This window comes from Rhinatrema bivittatum, chromosome 7, assembly GCF_901001135.1.
Source record: "Rhinatrema bivittatum chromosome 7, aRhiBiv1.1, whole genome shotgun sequence".
NCBI lineage: Eukaryota > Metazoa > Chordata > Amphibia > Gymnophiona > Rhinatrematidae > Rhinatrema > Rhinatrema bivittatum.
Window position 1 is genome coordinate 92,493,165 of NC_042621.1, and position 24,567 is coordinate 92,517,731.

Sequence of the window (24,567 nt, forward strand, 5' to 3'; positions counted from 1 at the left end):
CCTCCAATCACTGTACTCTGTACTGTGCTGCGTTAACAGGAGCTGCAGAGAGATGCCCTGCTGTGTCCTGTTAAATTATAGGTAATCTTGTGGGACCTTGAGCTGCAGCATCGGAGATGCAGCTGCTAGTGTAAGATAATGGTCTCCTAGTAGGCTGGAAAGGGAAGGGTACTCTTGGGGGAATTCTGCGCAACTGCACAGTGCAGAACTTGCACAGAATTTCCCTCTGGTGCAGAATTCTGATAGTTAGTGCAGAATGTGGACAGGCCCAGCAAGCCACAAGCGGATTCCATTCTGCTCACGGCCGAAGATCATGGAGGCCAGGCGGAGCCCAAGCGGAGCCCATCCCACCTGTGGCTGAAGATCCCAGAGAGCACATGAGCCTATGTGCATGTGAGGGTGTGTATCTGTGAGAAAAGAGAGGGAGCCTGTGTGAGGGAATGGGTATGTAAGCAAGAGATTGTGAGCCTGTATGTGTGAGAGAGAGGGATAGGGTCTGTGTGTGTGAGAGAAAGGGGGCCTGTGAGAGTGTGTGTGTGTGTGTGTGTGAGAGAGAAAGAGAGAGCTTCTATGAGGAGGTATGTATGTGAGAGTGAGACAAACGGAACCTGTGTGTCTATATGAGAGAGGGATCAAATTCTAGGAGTGGAGGGCTGGGGGGGGGGGGCGGAGATAGAGGGGAAGGGGAGAGATAGTGGAGAGCAGAGGAGTTGGGGCCTGAGAGTGCAGAGAGTGACAGGGGTTTGGCCAGGGGAGTAGGGAGAGAAGGTGGAAGGACACTCTTATAGTGTATTACTAGGGAAATTCTGCTCTAAATATTTAAAACTCTGCATCTTTGAACAATAACTTTTCTGTATTACATTTTAAATTAAATTACTCAGAGACTGTGTTGTATATTGTGTTATTTTGACCAATATAAAGTGTGCAGAATTTTAAAATTTTGTGCATAGAATTCCCTCAGCAATAGGGAAGGGGTAACAAAGAGCCATAGTGATGTATTCAGAGCTGCATGCGGCTCGTAAGCCTCAGGTTGCAAACCCCTGAGCCGGGCTCACTGTATTTTTAGGGTAACTAATGCTTTTGACTTGATTGCTTCCCACTATATTTCCTTACATTCCTGAAGGGACATCCCACAATGTTCTCACATTGGGTGACTGGTGACTACATACTTCCTCCAGGCTTTAAATCACGAGCAGTCTGTGAGGAATTGCAGGAGGACCTTGTGAGATTGGGAGACCGGGTATTCAGATGCAAAGATGAAATGTAATGTGGACAAGTGCAAAGTGATGTACATGGGGAAAACCAATTCACTCTGTAGCTACATGATGTTAGGTTCCACATTAGGAGTTACCACCCAGGAAAAGGATCTCGGCATCATTGTGGAATATACTTTGAAATCCTCAGCTCAGTATAAGGTGGCGGTCAAGAAAGCAAACAGAATGATAGGAGTTATTAGGAAGGAATGGAGAATAAAATGGTGAATGTAATAATGCCTCTGTATCGCTCCATGATGAGTCTGCACCTGGAGTACTGTGTGATAGTTCTTGTCACCGCATCTCAAAAAAGAAATAGTTGCATTGCAAAAGGTACAGAGAAGGGCTACTATAAAGGGGCATGGAACGGCTCCCCTGTGAGGAAAGGCTAAGGAAGTTAGGGCTGTTCAGTTTGGAGAAGAGACGGCTGAGGGGGGATATGAAAGAGGTCTACAAAATTATGCCGCTGTCTGCAAGATGCTCGGGGTATCTTTCATAGTCATTTCCACCTCCACTTCCTTAGGGGGGTTGTTGTTTGCTCCAGCAGTGTCGCTATCTGCCTCCTGTGGCTGCTCACTAGAGGATAGTATGCTAGAGATTAAAATCCCCAAGTTCTCCTCAGCTAAGAGCAGTTCCGTATCCTCTGGTTGCGAGAGTTCACGACATGATGCCTCTGAATCAGGTACTTTCTCCGTTATCTACTGCAGACACGGCTCAGGAAGAATCAGGGAGGAGCGTTTCGCTGCTTTTGACTGCACCACTCCTAGTGCCCTTGCCCCTCCACTGCTGATGCCATCTTTCACTGAATCTGCCCTCTCGTGCCTCTGCGCGACAGATCAGAACTAACAGTGGGAATGAGCCTGCCCTAGTAAAACTGGAAGTACACATGTATGTGCGTAAACATGTGTGCATTCAAGTTATGGGTACATGTAAACATTTCCAAGTACATGGGTATTTGTTTGTGAAAATTCAGTTGGGGGCCAAAGATAAGAGTATTTGAGAAGCTGCGCAAACGCATTCATGCAGATTATAAAATACAATAGTAAATCTGCGTGGACCTATATATGCACGTATATGGACTTGTAAGGAGTTGAGAGGATCTGTGTCTAAATCATCTTTCTATTCAAAGTTACAGACTTACACTTTTACAGCTGTGCTGTATCACTGAACAGGCAGAAGGAAGGGACAATGTGTCTTAAAGATGTGCAGTGTATGTGCAGTTTGCATTGTACTGCAGTGCAGAGTGAGCAGTACTGCAGAGATTTATTTTAACATCTGCAGTGTGACCACTGCACTGACTTGATTAAATAGCAGATATCCAAGCCTGGCCTTTTTGTTCTCTGTTATTCTTTGACTGGAAAAAAGGAGTTACTATGGAGTCACACTGAATACAGTGTGTATGAATCAGCCTAGGCACTAGAAAATCAGCAGTTAGCAAATTATAGAGTGCTGTGCTTTTTTAACAACAGTGTTGCTAATTATGTGTGTGCGAGATCTTTTTCCACTCTCCACAATGGGGGGTGTGTGTATGTGTGTGTGTGTGTGAGTAGTGTAAGGAGTACACTCCATATTAATATAAAACCCCCTCATCCTAGACACACGTAGTGAATGTGTTAAATTGCATTCCACCGTGGCACAGAGATTGAGATCCTTCTAGCACCACCACCAACAGTGGGACCGGCAGAGGAAAAACTTTGCCTCTTTCTGGAAAGGCACCCATTAGGGCACTCAGGCGCTTTTAGCTATAGACCTATCAGCTCTCCCCCACTCAAGCTAAAGAGAGACTTTTAGCAAGAGAAAACCACAGGCACAGGCAGGGTTGACTAACAAGAAGCTGAACGTGCAAGAGCGTGTGCCACCTGATCCCACCGTCAGCTCTGATCTGTCGCGCAGAGGCACAAGAGGGCAGATTCAATGAAAGATGGCATCAGCAGTGGAGGGGCAAGGGCACTAGGAGCGGTGCAGTCGAAAGCAGAGGAACACTCCTCCCTGATTCTTCCTGAGCCGTGTCTGCAGTAGATAACTTGGAGAAAGTACCTGATTCAGAGGAATAACATCGTGAAATCTCGCAACCAGAGGATATGGAACTTCCTTTAGCTGAGGAGAACTTGGGGATTTTAATCTCTAGCATACTATCCTCTAGTGAGCAGCCACAGGAGGCAGATAGCGACACTGCTGGAGCAAACAACCCCCCCCCCCCAAGGAAGAGGAGGTGGAAATGAGTATGAAAGATGCCCCTGACCGTCTTGCAGACAGTGGCATGCAGCATCATTTAAAAAGAGAACACCTGTTAACACTGGTTTCAGAGGAGACCGAGAGTACTAGGATCCTGTCTACCAGTCAAAGCAGCATCTACAGGAAAGTCATATAAAAAGGAGAAGCTAGTCTCCCAATTCAACACCCTGGCCTCTTCCCCCAGCAAGGTGACAGGTAAACAGCACTCCCTGTCCCCCACAACCACGTAAGCTTCAGCAGCAAGTCACCGTGGACCAGGTTGGCTGTTTTACCACATCGTTGTCCTGTAGTAAGAGGCAGGCAGCATCAACGTTAGTGATACCCTACACTGGGAAATTGATTCCCCTGGATGACCAGCCCTTACAGATCATGGAGAACAGCCCTTTATGATATAGCTCTAGAAATCAAGATAGGAATGAATCGCCCCCTGGGCATCATGATTGGCTGCACATGACAGAGCTGATATGAGTCCTAAAGTCCTTCAGAGTTGCCATGGAGGATCTCATTTTCTCAAGATCCTAGGTGAGGTCATACCCATAATCAGCATCCTGGAGAATGAGTTTTAGGGTTTCTTGCAGGAACAGGGACAGGCAACAGAGGTGTTGCTGTTTGTGAACGCTTTCCAATAGCAAGTGCAAGATAGACCGAAATTCCTCACCCAGAAAGATTCTTATATGCTAGTCATGATGAAAGGGAGTATTACCCTCCACTGCAATGCTTTAGTTTACTAGAAGGAGCTGCTGGCTAGGGAATGGGATTGATGAAGAGGGACAGGGGATGCAACATAGGAAAGAGTGTGCACCCTACAGAGTAGTGTCAGCCAGAGCAGCATCCTGCCAACTACCACTTCCTCCACCACCTTTATTATCCATCCCTTGCCCCCCCCCCCCCCCCGCCTCCATGGCCCTGGCAGAATGGTCTGTTGACATAGTTCATAGTGACAGAAGTTGGCAGCAGAGGAGATTATCCTTCCCTAGCAAAAGCGATGCCAGCACAAATATCAGACATTTGCATTCTTCCATGGCCACAGATCCATTGGTATATTGGACACACAAGGCAGCAGTCTAACCAGACCTTGCCAAGGTGGCCAACATTTCCTTTCCTTCCCACCAGCTATTGTGCCCAATTGATGGGTATTCTCAAAATCAGGAAACATCAAGTGCAAAAGTGGCATTATGAGACTTAGGGGTGAAGAGGAGGAATATGTAGAGGCTGAGGAGGAAAAAACAAAATTGCTTAACAGATATTTCTGTTTGATATTCACTGTGGAAGGGCCAGGAGCAGGACTACATAAAATGAACACAAATAAAATTGGAAGTGAGATATACCACAGTCGATTTTCAGAAGTTTGTTTGTGAGGAGCTAATTAAATGTTAAGGAGATAAGGCTATGGAGATAGATGGGATACATCTAAGAATACTAAGGGATAGAGAAGTTCTGGCCACATTTGCCATAGGCTAGCTACGGCTCTGCTTTCATCTTTCCTCCAAGTTGAAGAGCCCTAACCTGTTTAGCCTTTCTTCAAAAGGGAGATGTTCCATTATTTTTATTCCCTTCTCTGTAAGTTTTCCAGTTTCACTACATCTTTTTTTTTTTTTTGAGATAAGGTGACCAGAACTACCCCCATGTACTGCTATGACGGATGGTTCCTCCCCAGCCTACAACTGACATCACTCATCCCCGGCACTGCCAATCCCTCTTGTGGCAGAGATCTGTCGAGAGAGGCACACCCCACCGGAACACCATCATAATATCGCCAACCTTCCTCAACACTCTCTGACTTTCAGGCCCACCCCTAGATGTGCACGCATGCATGGGTGCACACATTATAGGCTTCATGGCGGGAAAAGCTGAGCGGCACCCCTGATGACATCAACCCAATTTGGCTACATAAGCAAGGGCCCTGCAGCAATGTCTCACCTTGGCAACGGGTCTCCAGCATACTGCTACTAGTTCCTGTATTCATAATATCGCCAACCTTCCTCAACACTCTCTGACTTTCAGGCCCACCCCTAGATGTGCACACATGCATGGGTGCACACATTATAGGCTTCATGGCGGGAAAAGCTGAGCGGCACCCCTGATGACATCAACCCAATTGGGCTACATAAGCAAGGGCCCTGCAGCAATATCTCACCTTGGCAACGGGTCTCCAGCATACTGCTACTAGTTCCTGTATTCCTGTTGTTCCTTTCTTGCCTTGTCCATCCTTGCCTAATCCAGCCCTGTCTTCTCCTGGTTGTCCCATCCAAGCCTCATTCCTTACTCCTTGTCTCATCAAGTGTCTTCATCCACTCTGACCTGATCGCTCTCTGACCTCTTGCTTTAGACCTGACCGTGTTTGCTAGCCACCTGGACCTGTTCCCTTGCTCGGATCTGACTACTTTTCCAGCTGCCTGCCCCGCCCTTAGCCTGTCTCGACTTCCTTAGTCTGCTACTTGTCCTCACCTTAGCATGCCCCTGGACTCCTGCTCTCTTCACCACTCTAGGGACCTGCCTAAGTCCTGCTGGCTGCCAAAACCCAAGAGTTCAACCTGTGGGGGAAATAGCTGGTATAAGTGAAGCTCCAGACTGTCCCGTTACAGGACACGTTCACCAGCTGCCACCGTAGGCCTCATAGGTTTGCCTATGAAGCTGCATCATCTACTCTGCAGCACAAAGGGCTCACTTTCATGTCGCTCTTTACACTAATATCTTATCTAGGTGATGTGTGTGGTTGCTACCTTTGCATCAATCAGGCATGTTAAAAAATGATCCTCATGTCCACACAGCCACCCAGCTATCTACATTAGCTATGATCTAATGGAGGGGGCACATGAATCTGGAGACACATCTTCAATGCAAGAGGATAATGTGCTATGTGGACACCAACCACAGCCAACAACAACTGCCCATTAAGGGTCTACCTTCCGGACTGTGTGCTTTAAGCACTTGCACTTTACCTCGTCTTTCAATCATCCTCCCTCTTCCACGGGGAGAGAGGAGCACAGAGGGAGAATCTTGTGATTCTGACTAAAGCCATGCCCCCTCCATTAGAATGCCGACTCCATCCGATATCAGCATCCGTCAGGAGAATGCCTGCAGGCAGGTCTGTACTGAAGGGCATCCGTCAGGAGAATGCCTGCAGGCAGGTCTGTACTGAAGGGCATCCGTCAGGAGAATGCCTGCAGGCAGGTCTGTACTGAAGGACATCCGTCAGGAGAATGCCTGCAGGCAGGTCTGTACTGAAGGGCATCCGTCAGGAGAATGCCTGCAGGCAGGTCTGTACTGAAGGGCATCCGTCAGGAGAATGCCTGCAGGCAGGTCTGTACTGAAGGGCATCCGTCAGGAGAATGCCTGCAGGCAGGTCTGTACTGAAGGGCATCCGTCAGGAGAATGCCTGCAGGCAGGTCTGTACTGAAGGGCATGCCAAAGTGCATTTTCCTTTGTACTCACATACACTGTCACATTGAAATAGTATGGACCCCAGCATTCTCTGACTCTACTACCCTGCATTGTACAGTCTTCCTGTGATGTAGCTCACCCTGAAGAAAAGTAGGACTGCAGCCACATTTTGTGTACACTTTTTTTCTATAGTGTGTTTAATTCCATGACTTTGGGGTTTTTACTAATCCTGCTGACTTTACCCCGGACTGTCACTTTAAACAGAGGGCCTTGCCTTAGAGCCTACTGGCACCTTTATTAAAATGGTAGTTGAGCTGGCTGCTTTTATTATTTTCACTTTGCTCGTTTTGTGATGGCAGTGTTATGGGGGTCTGACATTCAGGCCCATACAGTAAACTGTGCGGGAGAGCCAGCGCTCCGAGGTGAGCACCCGCTCTCCCAACGCGCACCCAAGCACCTCTCCTGGGTGCATGATTCAGTATTTAAATTAGGGCCCGGCGTAACCGGTGGCTGTCAGCGGGTTTGACAGCCAACGCTTAATTTTACAAGCGTTGGTTGTCGAACCCGCTGACAGCCACAGGTTTGGAACACGGACGCCAGCAAAATTGAGCGTCTGTTTTCCAACCCACAGGCAGATTTTTTTCTTTTAATAAGATTTTTATTTTTTTTTTTATTTTTGGGGCCTCCGACTTAATATCGCTATGATATTAAGTTGGAGGGTGTACAGAAAAGCAGTTTTTTCTGCTTTTCTATACACTTGCCCGGTGCTGTCTGAAATTAGCTCCTGCCTTTGGCAGGAGTTAATTTCTGAAAGTAAAATGTAAGGCTTGGCTGCACATTTTGCTTTCTGTATTGCGGGTGAATACCTAATAGGCTCTTCAACATGCATTTGCATGTGTTGAGCACTATTACCCCTTACTGTATAAGGGGTAATAATAGCACATCAAAAATGCGCATCTAAACGGGGGCTAACGGTACGCTCGGCCGAGCGCACCGTTCTGATTTGGCCTGTTAGTGATTTCCAGGAGGGTCAGAATATTAATATTTCCATGAGCAGGGGAAGGTATGGAACTTTATCCAAGAGAACTCAATGTGACCCATTTTTTAGACCAAGGTGCCTATGTAAGATCCTGCCTGGCAATCAGATCAGCCAGAAGGCTTGAAGTAGCAATTTGGTCATGCTTACAATCAATTGTGGGATATTAAATACTCACTCTATCACATCTAATCACATCTATCATATCTACTCCCCTTATCATTTTTTTTACAGACTTCAGATTCTGAGTATTACGGAAACTTGACTTAACCCAGTTGACATTCTATGCTTGACTCAAATGTGCCCTCATTGTACACTTTCTTCCACAAACCAAGGACTTCTGGAACCAGTGGTGGTGATGGTGGGGTAGCAGTAATGACACTGAAAATTAAATAAATCTTTCTAACCCACTTTTCTTGCACTTCATTCTCTTACTTGAGATTGATGCCAGAAAAAGTTTTAATTTATTGTTAATTTGTAATCCTTCTGATACTTCAAGTTCCTCCCTAACAGAAACCAATGAGTTGATTAATGAATGTACAATCAGGAGCAATTATTTACTGATTTTAGGAGACATCAACATTCAGGCTGACAATCGTATCAAGTTAGGAGATAGTAATTTCCTTTTATCTATAACTAACCTTTGTTTGACTCAGTGGGTGCACGAACCAACCAGCAAGCCCTTAATTTTATCTTTTTTTCAGACCAAGTTCAACTCATCAATGATTCTTTGCATTGCTTACTGCTATCTTGGATACATCATTACACAATAACCTCCATCGTCTAATGTTAAACCTGGTTACTGTCAGGAACTGTAAGAATATAAATATGGATGTTTTAGCAGAAGATCTTGAATGTTTTCCTGAGAATTTTGCTGAATTGGCACCGAATTTACAGTTTATCAAATAGACTTTCTTAAACAGCCTTTGACAAGGCTGCCCCTATATCAATCAAATCTAACCGAGGAGTCCCAATCAAATCTAACCGAGGAGTCCCGCAAGGAGCATCCCTTTCCTCCACACTTTTTATCATTTATCTGCTACCTCTCTGCCATCTACTCTCCAGTCTCAAATTAAAGTTCTACATTTTTGCGGACAACATTCAGATACTTCTGCCTATCATGGATTCCCTGCAAAAAACCTGGACACACTGGAACAATTGCTTATAGTCTATCAACATCCTGTTATCCAGCCTAAATCTTATACTTAACTCAAATAAAACGGAAATCCTCATCATCTCGCCCGATGAAAACCACACGCTCATCAACTCCCAAAGCGCATCACAATTCGCAAAATCATCCATCAACCACTCCCCCTCCGTCAGAGACTTAGGAGTATGACTTGATAATCAATTCAACTTAAAAATCCTTCGTCCTCAACACTACTAAAGAATGTTTTTACAAACTCCAAGTTCTCAAAAATCTGAAACCCCTCCTGCATTTCAGTGACTTCCGTTTAGTAGTTCAGGCTATCATTCTGACAAAATTAGACTACTGCAACTCTCTTCTCCTAGGCCTTCCTGCCATAACCACCAAACCCCTACAGATGGTCCAGAATGCAGCTGCGAGGATACTCACTAATTCAAATAAAAGAGCCCACATCACACCAATTCTACACCGGCTGCACTGGCTCCCTATAAAATCCAGGATCACCTTCAAAATGTTAATGATGATCCACAAGGACATTATCGGCAGTGCCCACCTCAATCTCAGCACACAACTCCGCCCCCACTCATCACAAAGACCGATCAGATATGCTTACAAAGGATCTCTATATGCCCCTCCGGTCAAAACCTCACTAAGAAAACGAGCAATCTCCACAGCTGGGCCCACCCTGTGGAACTCAATGCCTCCGGAACTTCGACAAGAAACATGGCATCAAACTTTCAAGAAACACCTAAAAACATGGCTTTTCCGACAAGCCTTCCCGGAATCTCAAGAACACTGGGACACCGGTCAAAGGGCATAACAGCTAACTACAAGACCCACGATCACTCGCACTTCCCTTTGGGACCAATTACGACTGATTTGGACAATTCTTATGTCATCAAAGAACCCCGGGTAGATGCATCAAATCATGACACGCCCATTAACATTGTTCGCTGTTACATGTAACATTCAGATTTGTTCCTTTTAATTCTTTGGTTATGTCTAGCTATCCTGTTTATGTTTATTAACATTGTTCGATTCATTCAGTTACAACTTCTTAACAGTTAGGTTCTATTGTTCGGACACCTTGTTATAATGTAACGCCTTAGCCGCGCCTGTTCTGTTATAATGGAAACCGATCTGATTTGATATTTGTATCAAGAATGTCGGTATTCAAAAATTCTAAATAAATAAATAAATATATCACTCCATCCATTAAGAGCAGAATCTGGCTGCCTCTGGTTCCATTTTGGTCTAAGGCTTCTCAAGAGGCAAGTTAGGCATCATGAATGGATATGGTGTAGACAATGTTATGGAGTCTCAATTTAGTGGGCCGACCTGCAAGAGACTGGGAAAGATATTCAATGTTTCTGGTGCACCGCAGGCCGGGAGGCAGATGTTCAGGCAGGACGTAGAGGTGCTCTTCACCCTGGAAGCTGGTGCTCCCCCGGGAGAAGCCCGTAGGAGCCCAACCGCTGGGACTTAGGCGAGTTGATGATCTTGAGACTGGAGCAGGTAGGCTGATGAGCAGGACTGAAAACTGGAACCAGACTAGAACAGTAGACAAGAACTGTAGCAAGACTCGGATACTGGAATCAGGCAGGAACTGTAGCAAGACTCGGGTACTGGAACCAGGCAGGAACTGTAGCAGGCAAGCAGGAACCAAGCAGGTACTGTAGCAGGCAAGCAGGAATGGAGCGAGTTCCAAAGGCAGCTCACTCTGGGGCATGGAGCAACAGGGACCCGTATGGTAAGCCCGTTGCAAGGCGAAGACTGAGTGTCCGCAGCCGGCTTATCAAGGCCGCGGCGTCTGACGTCAGGAACTGGGCGGAGTCACCACTGGCGGGAAACGGCCTAGAAAAGTGCCCAAGTGGCGCGCACGCATGCCTAGATGCAGGGCGTCCATGGGAGGCTTCCCGGCAGCGCGGCCCTCGCGGGGACGCCGCTGAACAGGCCACTAACTAGGCCAACAGAAGCGGGAACAGGTCCAGGAACATGGAGGTAAGGGTCTGGTCATGGCGCTCGTGGCCAGAACCGTAACATTACCTCCCCTCTTATGCCCCCTCTTAGCAGGTCCAGGTTTACTTGGGTGATCCAGATGGAACTGCCATAATAAGTCCTTGTCGAGGATGTTACGGGCAGGTTCCCATGAATTATCCTCAGGTCCGCAACCCTTCCAAGCAAGCAAGTACTCCCAGCGTTGTTGATGGAACCGTACATCCAAGATCTCACGTAATTGATACGTAATATCGTCCGGTACTGAAGGATCCGATGGTTCAGGAGCCCGGGAGTGGTATCTAGACAAAACAAGAGGCTTCAGCAATGACACGTGGAACACGTCATGAATGTGCATGGAGGAGGGTAGGCATAGTCGGTACGGGACTGCTCCCACTCGTTCGGTGACTTGGAAAGGCCCATAGAATCTCGGGGCTAGTCTTCGAGACGGGATTCGTAGCTGTAGACTTTTAGTACTAAGCCAGACGCGGTCTCCTGGAAGGAAGATAGGCACTGGCTGACGATGCCTATCCACCCATTTCTTGGCAGACTGGGCGGCTTTACTGAGCTTTCCCTGGATAGAGGTCCATAAGGAAAGAAGCTGGCGGACTGAAAGTTGCACTGCCGGGAGTGCATTAGTTTCAGGCGAAGGCAAGAGTGGTCGAAGTTGCTTCCCATAGACAACGAGGAAAGGTGAACTTCCAGTAGCGGCATGCGTATGATTATTATATGAGAACTTTGCCCACGGGAGTAACATGGCCCAATTATCTTGTTGTTCATTCACGAACGAACGGAGAAAGGCCTTTAATGTTCAGTTAGTCCGTTCCGTTTGCCCATTACTCTGAGGATGGAACGCAGATGAAAGACTAAGTTGCACACCGAAGCGTTTGCAAAGTGCTTTCCAGTATCGAGTAGTAAACTGTGGTCCTCGATCTGAGACTATATCCTGTGGAAGTCCGTGAAGTCTAAAGATATGTTGAGCGAAGAGATTGGCTAAGTCAGGTGCAGAAGGCAACTTTGGCAAGGGGACAAAGTTCGCCATCTTGAAGAATCAGTCTATGGTCACCCAAATGACCGAATTACCTCCTGAGACGGGAAGGTCCACGACAAAGTCGGTGGAGATGTGTGTCCAAGGCTCCACCGGGATGGGTAATGGATGTAACAGGCCCCTGGGCCTCCCGATGAGCAGCTTCTGTATGGCTCAGGTAGGGCAAGAGCCCACAAAGGCTTGGACGTCCTGTCTCACCGTCGGCCACCAGTAGAATCGGTTCAACAGATCTAAGGTCCCTTTACAGCCAGCATGACCCCCGGTGAGGGAGTCATGTGCCCAAGTGAGGACTGCTCTCTGGGAGCGACGTGGAACGATGGTCTTTCCTTGGGAGGACACCAAGGTTGCTGCAAGGCTCACCTTCACGGGATCCAATATGTACTGGGGCGTGTCAGAAGTTTCTTCAACCTCAGAGGAGCGCGAGAGCACGTCGGCTCGAACGTTCTTAGAACTGGGTCGGTAGCGTAGGGTAAAGTTAAAACGATCAAAAACAGCGACCACAGGGCTTGCCTTGGGTTCAGGCGCTGGGCTTGCTTCAAGAATGCTAAGTTTTTATGGTTTGTGTAAATCGTAACCAGATGGTTGGCCCCTTCCAACCACTGTCTCCATTCCTCCAGGGCAAGTTTCATGGCTAGCAACTCTTTATTGCCAATACAGTAGTTGCTTTCTGCCGGCAAGTATTTCTTCGAGAAATATGAACAGGGTAGCAATTGTCCAGAATCGGAGTACTGGCTCAGCACGGCCCCCACGCCCACATTGGAGGCATCGACTTCCACCACAAAGGGCCGGCTAGGGTCAGGATGACGAAGCCAGGTGTCCAACAAGAACGCTTCCTTGAGGACCTCGAAGGGTTGGCAAGCAGAAACAGGCCAATCCACCATGTTGGCTCCCTTTCGGGTGAGGGCAGTCAACGGGGCCACAATACAGGAGTAGTTGGGAATAAAATGACGGTAGAAATTGGAAAAGCCGAGGAAGCGTTGAAATGCTTTGAGACCCTTCGGCCGGGGCCAATTCTTAATTTTCGCCACTTTCTCAGGATCCATTTGGAAGCCTGTTGCAGAGATTATGTAGCCCAGGAATGGCAGGGACGTCTTCTCGAAACTACATTTTTCAAGTTTTGCATACAGACTATGCTCCCTAAGTATTTGGAGCACTTGGCGGACATGCTGACGGTGTGAAGGGAGGTCCTGGGAGTAGGCTAGCACATCGTCGAGGTAGACAATTACACAGGGGTTCAGAAGGTCCCATAACACCTCATTCATAAGGTGCTGTAACACCACCGGAGCATTACATAAGCCAAAAGGCATCACAAGATATTCATAATGCCCATCTCTGGTATTAAAAGCAGTTTTCCACTCGTCTCCGTGACGAATTCTGACCAAGTTGTAAGCACCTCGTAGGTCCAACTTTGTAAAAATCTTCGCTCCCTGGAGCCTATCGAGGAGTTCCGGGATTAGCGAGAGCGGGTAACGATCCCACTTGGTAATAGAATTTAGGCCTCAATAGTCTATACACGGTCTCAGCGAGCCGTCCTTCTTGCTGACAAAGAAGAAGTCTGCCCCTGCAGGCGACTTGGACGGGCAGATAAACCCCTTGGCTAGATTCTCTGAATATACTCATACATGACCCGGGTTTCAGGTAATGACAAGGGGTATACCCTTCCTCAGGGGGGCATAGTTCCAGGTAGCAGGTCTATAGCGCAGTCATACGGGCGATGCTGCGGAAGGATCTCCGCCTTGGTCTTGGAAAAAACATCCGTGAAGTCCTCATAAGGTGCCGGAGGACCTAGGGCAGAGTGCATCAACGGACGTCCGGGAGCCTTAGGCACCTTCATACAGTTGGCTAGACAGAAAGGACTCCATTTGACAATCTGTAGAGTATCCCACTGAATCATGGGCGAGTGCTTCTGTAACCACGGCAACCCTAGCACCACAGAGTGGACAGCCTTATCCAACACTAGGAAGGCAATCTCCTCCGAATGGATCGCCCCGGTGTGGACAGTAATGGGTTCTGTGGACATCACAATAGGTCCTGGAAGGAGCGTCCCCTGGATGGAGGTAATTCGTAATGGGGCCTCCCATCTATGCGTAGGAATTTGCAACTGGGAGACTAAATCCTGCAGGATGAAATTACCCCCGGCTACAGAATCCAGGAACGCGATCATCTCAATGGATCCTCCAGGATATTCCAGGGTAACAGGCACGGTACATTGAGGAGCTGTAGTACAGCCTAGGAGGAGCTCCTCCCGACCTCCTAGGCTTTGGCGTTTTCCTCACGCTCCTGGCAGCGTGCCAAGAAATGGCCCTTCTGGCCACAATACAAGCACAATTTCAACAAACGGCGACATAACCTCTCTTCAGCAGAGAGCGGGGCCCGTCCCAGCTGCATGGGTTCGTAGGTGGAAGCGTCTAGAGGAGAAGTCTTAGGAGAAGACGCGGATTTCGCCGACACAGAAGCAGGACTGTGGCGGGAGGAGTGCTGCTCCTTGGTCCGTTGTTGTAGGCAGCGGTCAATGCGGGCAGCCATCTCTATCAAGGCGTTGAGGTTCTCCGGCAGATCTCGGGCAGCCATCTCATCCTTTATGCGCCCGGATAGACCCTCCAAGAAGATGGCCTTAAGACTACCATCCTGCCAACCTACTTCTTGGGTTAAAGTCCAGAATTCCATAGCATAATCTGCCAAGGAGTGAGCCCCCTGACGGAGCTGTAACAGTTCAGATGTAGCCGTAGCTACTTAGGCTGGCTCATCAAAAGCCTGTTGGAAGTTCGAGAAGAACTGTTGTAAGTTCATTAGCGAGGAATCATTGTGTTCCCAAAGGGGAGAGGCCCATATTAAGGCTTTCCCGTCAAGCAGGGACAGGATATAAGCTACTTTCACCGCATCTGAGGGGAACTGCCGAGGCAGCAGGGAGAACCGTATGAAACATTGGTTCAGAAAGCCGCGGCAGGTCCTTAAATCTCCAGCGTAGCGAGAGGGTGCTGGTAGCTGAGTCACAGAAGAGCTGTGTCCCTCGGGGACCACGCCAGCAGGAGGCAAGGACTCCAGGTGAGAGGACAGCCGTTCCACCGTAGCTGCCAGGGTATCGATGCAGCGCTGGTGCTGTAGCATCTGCTGGGCCATCCCAGGCAGGTCCGAGGGAGCAGGCGCATCCGCCGAGTCCATGGCCTTGCAATCTGTTATGGATTCTCAATTTAGTGGCCCCTTGGGCCGACCTGCAAGAGACTAGGAAAGGTATTCAATGTCTCTGGTGCACTGCAGGCCGGGAGACAGATGTTCAGGCAGGACGTAGAGATGCTCTTCACCCTGGAAGCTGGTGCTCTCCCGGGAGGAGCCCGTAGGAGCCCAGCCGCTGGGACTTAGGTGAGACTTCACCCTTGGAAGCCGAAGCCCCCCCGGGAGGAGCCCGTAGGAGCCCGGCCGCTGGGACTTAGGCGAGTTGATGATCTTGAGACTGGAGCGGGCAGGCTGATGAGCAGGACTGAGAACTGGAACCAGACTAGAACAGTAGACAGGAACTGTAGCAAGACTCGGGTACTGGAACCAGGCAGGAACTGTAGCAAGACTCGGATACTGGAATCAGGCAGGAACTGTAGCAGGCAAGCAGGAACGGAGCGAGTTCCAAAGGCAGTTCACTCCGGGGCACAGAGAAACAGGGACCCGGATGGTAAGCCCATTGCAAGGCGAAGACTGAGTGTCTGCGGCCGGCTTATCAAGGCCGCGGCGTCTGATGTCAGGAACTGGGCAGAGTCACCACTGGCGGGAAACGGCCTAGAAAAGCGCCCAAGTGGCACACGCGCCTAGATGCAGGGTATCCATGGGAGGCTTCCTGGCGGCGCGGCCCTCGTGGGGACGCCGCCAAACAGGCCGCGAACTAGGCCAACAGAAGCGGGAACAGGTCCAGGAACATGGAGGTAAGGGTCTGGTTGCGGCGCTTGCGGCCAGAACCATAACAGACAAAATACTATTCAGAATAAAGGGCTAAATTCATCATTTTGCTATAAATTTTGCAGGCCAACGTCCGCAATGAGAAAAAGGGGCGTGGCTAGGCTAATTTTCCAGTTACAGCATTGCATAGCTATTTCATCACAATGCGCATTAAATTTATCGCATGCTGCGTTATTTCGCATCATGCCCTGAGGTGGGTCAGTTTACTATTTATATCACTATTACGGGGGGATCTTTAAATTCCATCAGAAAGTACAGTGTACAAATCTACTTTTCTTTCAACTCTCAGCACTCTAATGACACCCAATCCTCTGTGCTATTCGTACATGTTTCTTAAGCTGCCCCCACAAGCCTTCCCCACCCCGAATTTAAAGGTCCCCCCCATAATCCCAAGCACCTATTTAAGATAGTAACTCAATTTTCTCACATGGGCAATGACTTAAGCATGAGATTACCCCATTTATTGCAGCTTTTACAACTGCCATTGACCTTAAAAAATGTTCCCCTGTTGCCCTTAATATGGAAGGATAGGGTGAAGTACCATCTGTCATAGCAGCTTTATCAAGTGAATTTTGCTCATTTAACTTGCTCACACTAGTTGATATTGGGAAAAATTTGGGTTCAGTGAAAGTTATCACCTTTACCTTTAATCAAATAAAAAATCCTAAATTGGATTTAGACAAATACATCACTGTGTTGGTAAATGCAAGTCTAATGAAAAGTAATGTTCCTGACATTCTCAAGCAAGCAAGACTATGACAACTTTTGAAGAAAAAATTCACTATATCTGACTTACATTAATCATTTTAGGCAGTTGTTCAATCTGTCTTTTATCTCTAAGGTCTTGGAAAAAATGGTATCAGACAAATCCCTTGTATATAGTTGGCTTTTGTCAGGATCACAGTATAGAATCAGCATTAGTGGCCCTAATTATTGAGATCAAGTCCAAGGCAGATAAACGTAAGGATGCCCTCAGTACCTCTAGAGATATGAGTGCAATTTTTGATACAATTAACCATTGCCTTTTGATTCAAAGACTTGTGGTATAGGGAATTGAAGGAACTGTCCTGGATTGATTCATCTCTTTCTTTGGAAATTGCTCATACCAGGTCAACTGGGGAGAAGAATTGATGTACCATGATTATTATCATGCAGTGCATACCGGGGTTTGGTCCTGGTCTCTATTCTTTTTAACTTTATATTTATCCCTGCTTTCAACCTTGATCCAAGGTCCTGGCTTCAGCTGTTTTCTTTATAACGCTGATAAGAAGGTCATCACCCACCTGGACCCAGATTGTCCTGAAACAGCAATTAAGTTCAATGAATGCCTCAACAAAATTGCTGATTAGATTTCTTCCCACAAACTGCAGAGAAAAAATATGTGCACATGTATTGGACACATGGCGACGAACATGAAAAGGGGTTGAATTAGCACAAGTTTCAAACTTGTTGCTTCTTCAATCCCTTTTTTTGTTTCTCACAAACTGAAAGTAAAGCCTAGCAAGTCTAAAGCATTGTAGGTAAACGGGCAAAATGTTCCCTTTGAGTCTCCTCCACAAATGGCAGGAGTCAAGATTTTACCAAAAGAGGTACCGTAGTTACCACCCTGGGTATAAAAATCATCTCCAAACTTTTACTGACCCATTTATTTATTTTTTAATTTATTAAATTTAATATACTGCCTATCATTGAGAATTAACCAAATATCTTCCTGCTTCAATCATTTTACTGTCCCCATAACATCTGACATATAAAATGCTTTTTAGGTTGTCAAGATCTTCAAATGCTGATACATTTAGTTGTGTTGAGTCTATTATTTATTTATTTATTTATTTTTAATTTTTATATACCGATGTTCCTGTATAGATTATTATCTTGCATAGGCTCGGCGGTACGCACAAGCCCTGGGATGCACGTAAGTCCCAGGGCTTTCCTGGGGGGGGGGGGGCATGTCGGGGATGTGTCGCGGCTGGCGCGTCATCAGGGGGTGTTCTAGGGGCGGGGCCGCGGGCGTGATTCCGGCCCAGGGGTGTTCCGGGGGCATGGCCGCGGCCTCCGGACCAGCCCCCGGACTAGAACATGGTGCGCCGGCGACTGGCCGGCGCGCGCAAATTACGTCTGCCTCGGGCAGGTGTAACATGTAAAATAAAGGTGTGGGGGGGAATTAGGGCTGGGGGGTGGGTTAAATAGGGGAAGGGAGGGGAAGATGGGGGGGGGGGGGAAGGAAAGTTCCCTCTGAGGCCGTTCCGATTTCGGAGCGGCCTTGGAACAGAGGATGGCTGCGCGGCTCGGCGCGCGCAGGCTGCCGATTTTGCGCAACCTTGCGCACACCGACCCTGTATTTTATAACATGCGTGCGGCAGCATGCGCATGTTATAAAATCGGGAGTAGATTTGTTCGCACTGGGTTGCACGAACAAATCTACTCCCGCGCGCACCTTTTAAAATCTACCCTATTTTGTGCACAAACTTTACTGCCGATACAGCATTAGCTTAACTCAAGCTTTCTTAGCACTAGAAATGTACTGCCTAGTCAGAGATGGAGTAAAAGTTTCCAGGACTAGTGTAAGTCTATGGCAGAGGATTGAGTTCTGGTGCCTGGATCTGTACTTGGGATCTATGCACACTCAAGGGGATTTGTGCATAACTCTGTTTGCTTTCATATTAGATAAAAAGGATTGTATCATTTTAGATGATTTTAACTTTCTTATGGATAGTAGTCCATTATCAATTATCCGTGAGGATTTTTTAAATACCATGCTGGCTCTAGGTTGGGTTGTGAAATATAATCATCGGTCTTAGTGGTCAAGAACTTTTTTGGAAAGATTTTTTAGATATGCACATAAAATTACTTAGCTTATATAGTTACGTGCATTTCTTCAAATAATTCCACCCGACACTGTGACAGTGTTTCATGTACCTGCATCAGGACCAACACAAAAGACAGTCCCTTATACACTCAACCTTCGGTTTAAATGGCAATGAGATTCATAACACTACTTCTAAACACTAGAACCTTATCTGTGTGTAAATCTCTAATCTAACCATAGATAAGTTAGACCACACACATTTAATTTTTTATGTTATACAAACTATCTGTATGGGCTGTTACTCAGAGTGTCGTGTTCACAGTCTTAGTCAGCATCTCTATGCGGTAGAAACCGGAATAGAAGAACCAATGTTATTTACATATCTAAAAAATCTTTCCAAAACAAGTTTTTGACTGCTAAGACCAATGATTATATTCATGATGCAGTCTTTTTAGAGACTTTATTGATCTGTCTGAGTTTAATTAATTTCTCTATATGAAGGTCATTTAATGTGTTGATCTCAAACATCTACTAAATTGAGTTGGTCAATAATTTGGTATATTTGGTTTCACCTTTCTGGGTTCATTGAATATTTTCTCTAGGTTGGGTACAACATGTTCCTATGCCAACTCATAAATTAGGAAATACTGTAGACTTAGTGTTCCTTATGGAAAATGATCTTTTAGATGACTCCTTTTCTGTAAAAAGCTTAAAAGGTTCTCTGCTCAGGTCCTTTTCTTTTTCAATTAAAAATCCCAGTTTATAGTGCAGGTTATAGAGTTAATATTCCATCAGAAAAAACATGTAAGCAGGCATATATTGAGGTTGATGCCTTAAGAGACAAACTGATTTGCTTATTAGAAAATGCCATTATCTCTGATTTGACCTCTGCAGTTCAGATATGGCAATCTTCGTTAAACCAAAAATATTATGCTTGGTACTCTCGCATGCTTATAAAATGTAAATGTAGTCTAAACAGAGCAGAACGTGCATGGTGAAAAACTAGATCTGCTGATAGTTTAAACATCTTATAGGCTACGGTTATTTGAATATAAATCTGCCATTGACACTGCCAAAAAAGATTTTTCTACTAAGTAGGTTCAAGAATTGGAAAACTATGCAAAAAAAATGTTCATACTGTAAAAACATGAACTTTTTAGCCTGTAAGCACAACTCTTGGTAACAGAAATGAGCACTGTGAGAAGATGGCAAGCTGCTGTAAGGAAAAAGTTATGAATTTAGTGGACGACCTGCCATACTCTTTTTGTTCTACTTTGCACCCTCCTTTTAATGGAGAGTGAGCATGGGAATCTTTTGATGCTTTCTCTTCAAAGAGCATTCCCCACATTACGGCCAGTCGTAATAACACGTTGTGCCCGATGCATAAATGTTCTATTGCACATATGACAATTCAGAGAAGTGACGTAACATTTCCAGCGCTGGTACCGACACGGGCATCTTTTTAGCACCAGGAGTGGTAAGTGCTGTACTTCGCTCCTGGAAGGACTTATTTAGTATTGGGAAGGATGGGGAGGGGTGTTTTGGTTGCTGGTTGTGGGGCTTGCCTGCCACCCACATTGCTCACCTCTGTTGCTGCCGGAGGCTGGCTGTTGCAGCGGAACTCCGCCATCACCACAAGCTGACGACCGCCTCTTCTGCCTCCACTCCTGCAAGGCCACCGCCCTCCCATAGGCACATGCCCGTGGACTTCTTATCTCTCCCCCGCCCTAGGGACCCACCTAAGTCCTGCCGGTCATCAGAATCCAACCTGTGGAGGAGGTAGCTGGTATAGGCGAAGCACCAGTCCCACTACATGGCACATATGCCAGCTGCTGGTGCAGGCCTCATAGGAATGCCTCCAAGGCTGTGTTACTATGCTGTAGCTGAAAGGGTTCACTCCTATGCCAATCATTACAAGGGGTCTAGGGAGGTCCAGGAGGCGGGGGGTGGTACAACCCAAAACTGGAACCGGATGGGGGGTTATCTGTAACTGGATAATTTTAGGCTAGAATATTCTGCAGGATGTTTATCCTGCTGAATAAAGGGGACAAGGTGTCTGGCTAACTTTAGCCAGATAACTTGTCCACTAAACGGCCTACTGAATATTGGCCTCTCTTTGTTTACTTATGAACTTCATTTCCTGACCAGAATCACTTGCAACGATGATTGTGTAAAGACAGCTGATACTATGTGTGGCAAGACTTTCATTCTGCTCAGATTCACTGCTTTGCAAACTCAGAATTCTCATTTGACGTAAAGGGACAAGTGGAGAGCTTCCAGTCTGAGAGTGCTTCACAAAGATGTGCCAGTAGGAAGCTATAATGGTGTACTATGCTGACACGTCCTTTCTGAGGGTATGCTAGCTACAGTAAGACTGAGGAAAAAATAAGTAAGCCAAATCCGGAGTCTAGCATAGCTGTATCCCATATCAGCAAGCGTAGTGTGTGCTATGCTTGCTGTATTACAGTGCTTGGAGATCACAGACAAGTGGATGGACATGGTCTGGACAGAAAGTGTTCTTTTTTTCACCTGGTGCTTTTCTCCCTTCCCCCTAAGTGCTTTCACACCATTCCTCCCAGTAATCAGCCCCTCTCTCTTCCCACGCAGTGCTCTTTTGTCTTTCCCCCTCATTCTTTCACTCCTCTCTTCCCCAGTGCTTGCACCCCTCTCCTCTTGCTCTTACGTCACTGAATAATTGTACACCAGGAGTGGGAAGAGCCCTTGCCGAGAAAGGTCACCGCTCCTGCTACTAATTGGTTCAAGGACTAATCAGCGATGGCAAGTGGGGCAGCAGGTCAGCAGGCTTCCTCCCTGTCTCTCATCTCCAGCCCAAGTCAGAGAAGAAAGGAGGGGGTGTGAGATGGAGGGAGCTCTGTCACGTCGCACTTCCTGCCTGCTCACAGCCCCACATGGAGCCATCCTGTTCTGGGCCCCCCCCCCCCCTCATGTAAGCCAGCTGTCCTGGCTTGGCCCTAGTGCAGGAATATCAGCTGCTCCACCAGTGTAGCTGGGTTCAAAAAAGGTTTGGATAAGTTCTTGTAGGAGAAGTCCATTAACGGCTATTAATCAAGTTTACTTAGGGAATAGCCACTGCTATTAATTGCATCAGTGGCATGGGATCTTCTCAGTGTTTGGGTAATTGCCAGGTTCTTGTGGCCTGGTTTTGGCCTCTGTTGGAAGCAGGATGCTGGGCTTGATGAACCCTTGGTCTGACCCAGCATGGCAATTTCTTATGTTCTTATGTTCTTACCCTATTGTACACCGTTTTGGGTGGCCTATAAATGATTTGAATAAATAAATAAGCCTCTTCCCCTGCATTGTATATACATGAGATAAATTTGCATATGCCAGGTCACCAGTGAATGCAGATTTATCTCATGCATATGTTTTGGAAATTCTACTGGCTGGAGACATCATGACGTTTGGGAATCCCTCAACTAGGCTATAACGAAGATGGAAAGCATCCAAATTATAAAGCCAATGATGCCTCTTCTATGCATATGATATGGAATTCAGTCTGTTGAGAAATTTTGGATGTAAATAAAGCAGACCATAAATAATTTGAAGATAGCAATAGAACATGTGTAGTGTGCATCGCATATAATTAATGAAGAAAATGTAGCAAAGCATGTAGAAAATTGTATCAATGTCATCCTTATGATAGCAAAGAAACTAGAAAAAAGTGCCACTGAACATACTTGGATAATGATACCCAGATAAAGTTATCCAAGTAATTTTGTTGCTTACTGAGCTTTTGGATAAGGACCTGTTTGAAAAATAGTGGCTGAATAATGGTCAAGTTATTTCCTTTGGGTCTAAAATGTGGGTTCTTAGTTTGAAAAACTGTTCTTAGGATTTAAATGTTTGAAGTGTTTTAAAATCTCATCCACACATAAATCCGAGGTTGCTATTAGAGTAGAGATACTATATATATAGTATCTCTACTCTACTCTAGTATATATATAGGTGCTCAATCTTTCAGTAATATTAGAAGCCACAGTATTAGATTAACATTATATATTTATTTATTTATTTATTTTTAATTTTTTTCTATACCGATGTTCCTGTATACAATACATATCGCACCGGTTTACATGGAACTGAACTGTTGCCTCAGGGGTGAATACATTGGAACAGGTTGACAAAGAACTTACAGCGAGACATTAAAGGAAGTCTGATTGTTTAAATATGTACTGTTTCCAAAAGCACTGTTTCCTGTGGCTCAAGACTAGTCTTCATTTACATTATAATTTAAATATGCATGGTACTAGTAATAGATTAAGAGGAGAAGAGATGGGGCAGGTCCCAAGCCTAGAGAGGACCCATACAGGGACATTTTAAGGATAAAGGGTAATGAGAGTAGGGGGCACTATGGCCAGCATACAACCTGGAGCCCGAGGCACCTCTAATCCATCTCTGCCTGGCAATCCTCCTTTAATCTAACTGCTTTTTGTCTTAACACAGTCCTTATCCATATTCTTTGCTTTTGTCTCTGTTCAGGATTATCCATGAAGATGGTTTCTCAGGAGAAGATGTGAAGCAGTACAAGCCTGTTGTCTATAGCAACACTATTCAGTCACTGGCAGCTATTGTACGTGCCATGGATACTTTGGGCATTGAATATGGGGACAAGGAACGAAGAGTAAGTCATTTCATAGTTCTCTGACTCATTTGTTGAAGGCCTAATGGAGGAGTGCATTTATTAGAACGAGTGATTTTTTTTTATAGGCATTATATATGATATTGCAAATCTTTTTATAAGCCAAAAAAAAAATCAATGCATCTAGCTCATAACTTGGAAAAATGTAGCACCCACCTGTTGTCATTGTAAATATGCATTTTATTTTTATCCATAAGGCTTTTTTTTTTTGGGAGACAAGCAATTTGAATATAATAGTAAAATGAATTTAAGCAAGATTCAGTGTCAAAGTCAAAGTTTCCAGCAGTTGTATTGTAGGGAGAGACATTTGCGGCAAACTGCATTATCAAGAGTCTAATGCAGCAACACTACTCTCTCACAATAACATGTGAATGTGCACTGATGCAATATTGTTGGGTTTTTTTTACTATAATAGTGTACGGCTGTGCTGTAGGATGTGACTTGGGTAAAATGCTGCTTACCTTTAGACACTGCACGTTTACATTTCTTGCCAGGGAAATTCATCTTCTCGGTTGAATACTGTTATCTCTTTAAACCCTTACTATCAGCAGCACTACAAAAATAGGAATATTATACACAATACATATGAAAAACTTGTAATATTTAGAAAGGTACCAGCTAGAAGGCATTATATTCTTTAAAGTAATTCTTCTTAAGCCATAGCATAAGAATAAAAAAATAAGTAGCTTCAGACTTTTCCAGATGGATTGCAAGATGAGGCACAGAGGGAATGCTAACTGCAGAATCTTCACCTGTTGCTGGTAAGTTAGACTTGCTGGGAAAGAACACTTAAAATCTTGAAAAAAACATTTTTTTTTTAAAGAGTTAAACTGTTTCTGTCTGTGTATATTGTGTGTTAGTTTTTAAGGCTAGTATTATTTTAAGTGTAAAGAATTGTGTGTAGGCATAACAGACATTGGATTAATTTTGTGAGTTAGTAAAAGTTTGCATTTGTGTTCAAGTATAAGGAATTGTGTATGGTTAGAGGTAATAGACTTTGGATTAATTTTGTGAGCTAGTATATAGGTTAATATTTGTTTGCAAGTATAAAGAAC

General features: G+C 45.7%; 1 protein-coding gene across 1 annotated transcript in view; it reads left to right on the forward strand.

Moving 5' to 3' along the window:
- Nucleotides 1-24,567, forward strand: part of GNAO1 (G protein subunit alpha o1) — a 552,945-nt gene that overhangs the window by 173,288 nt on the left and 355,090 nt on the right. Inside the window, exon 3 of the mRNA XM_029608706.1 lies at nt 23,353-23,494. Within this exon, the coding sequence (XP_029464566.1) occupies nt 23,353-23,494 (142 nt within the window). The remainder of the gene's footprint in view (nt 1-23,352; nt 23,495-24,567) is intronic.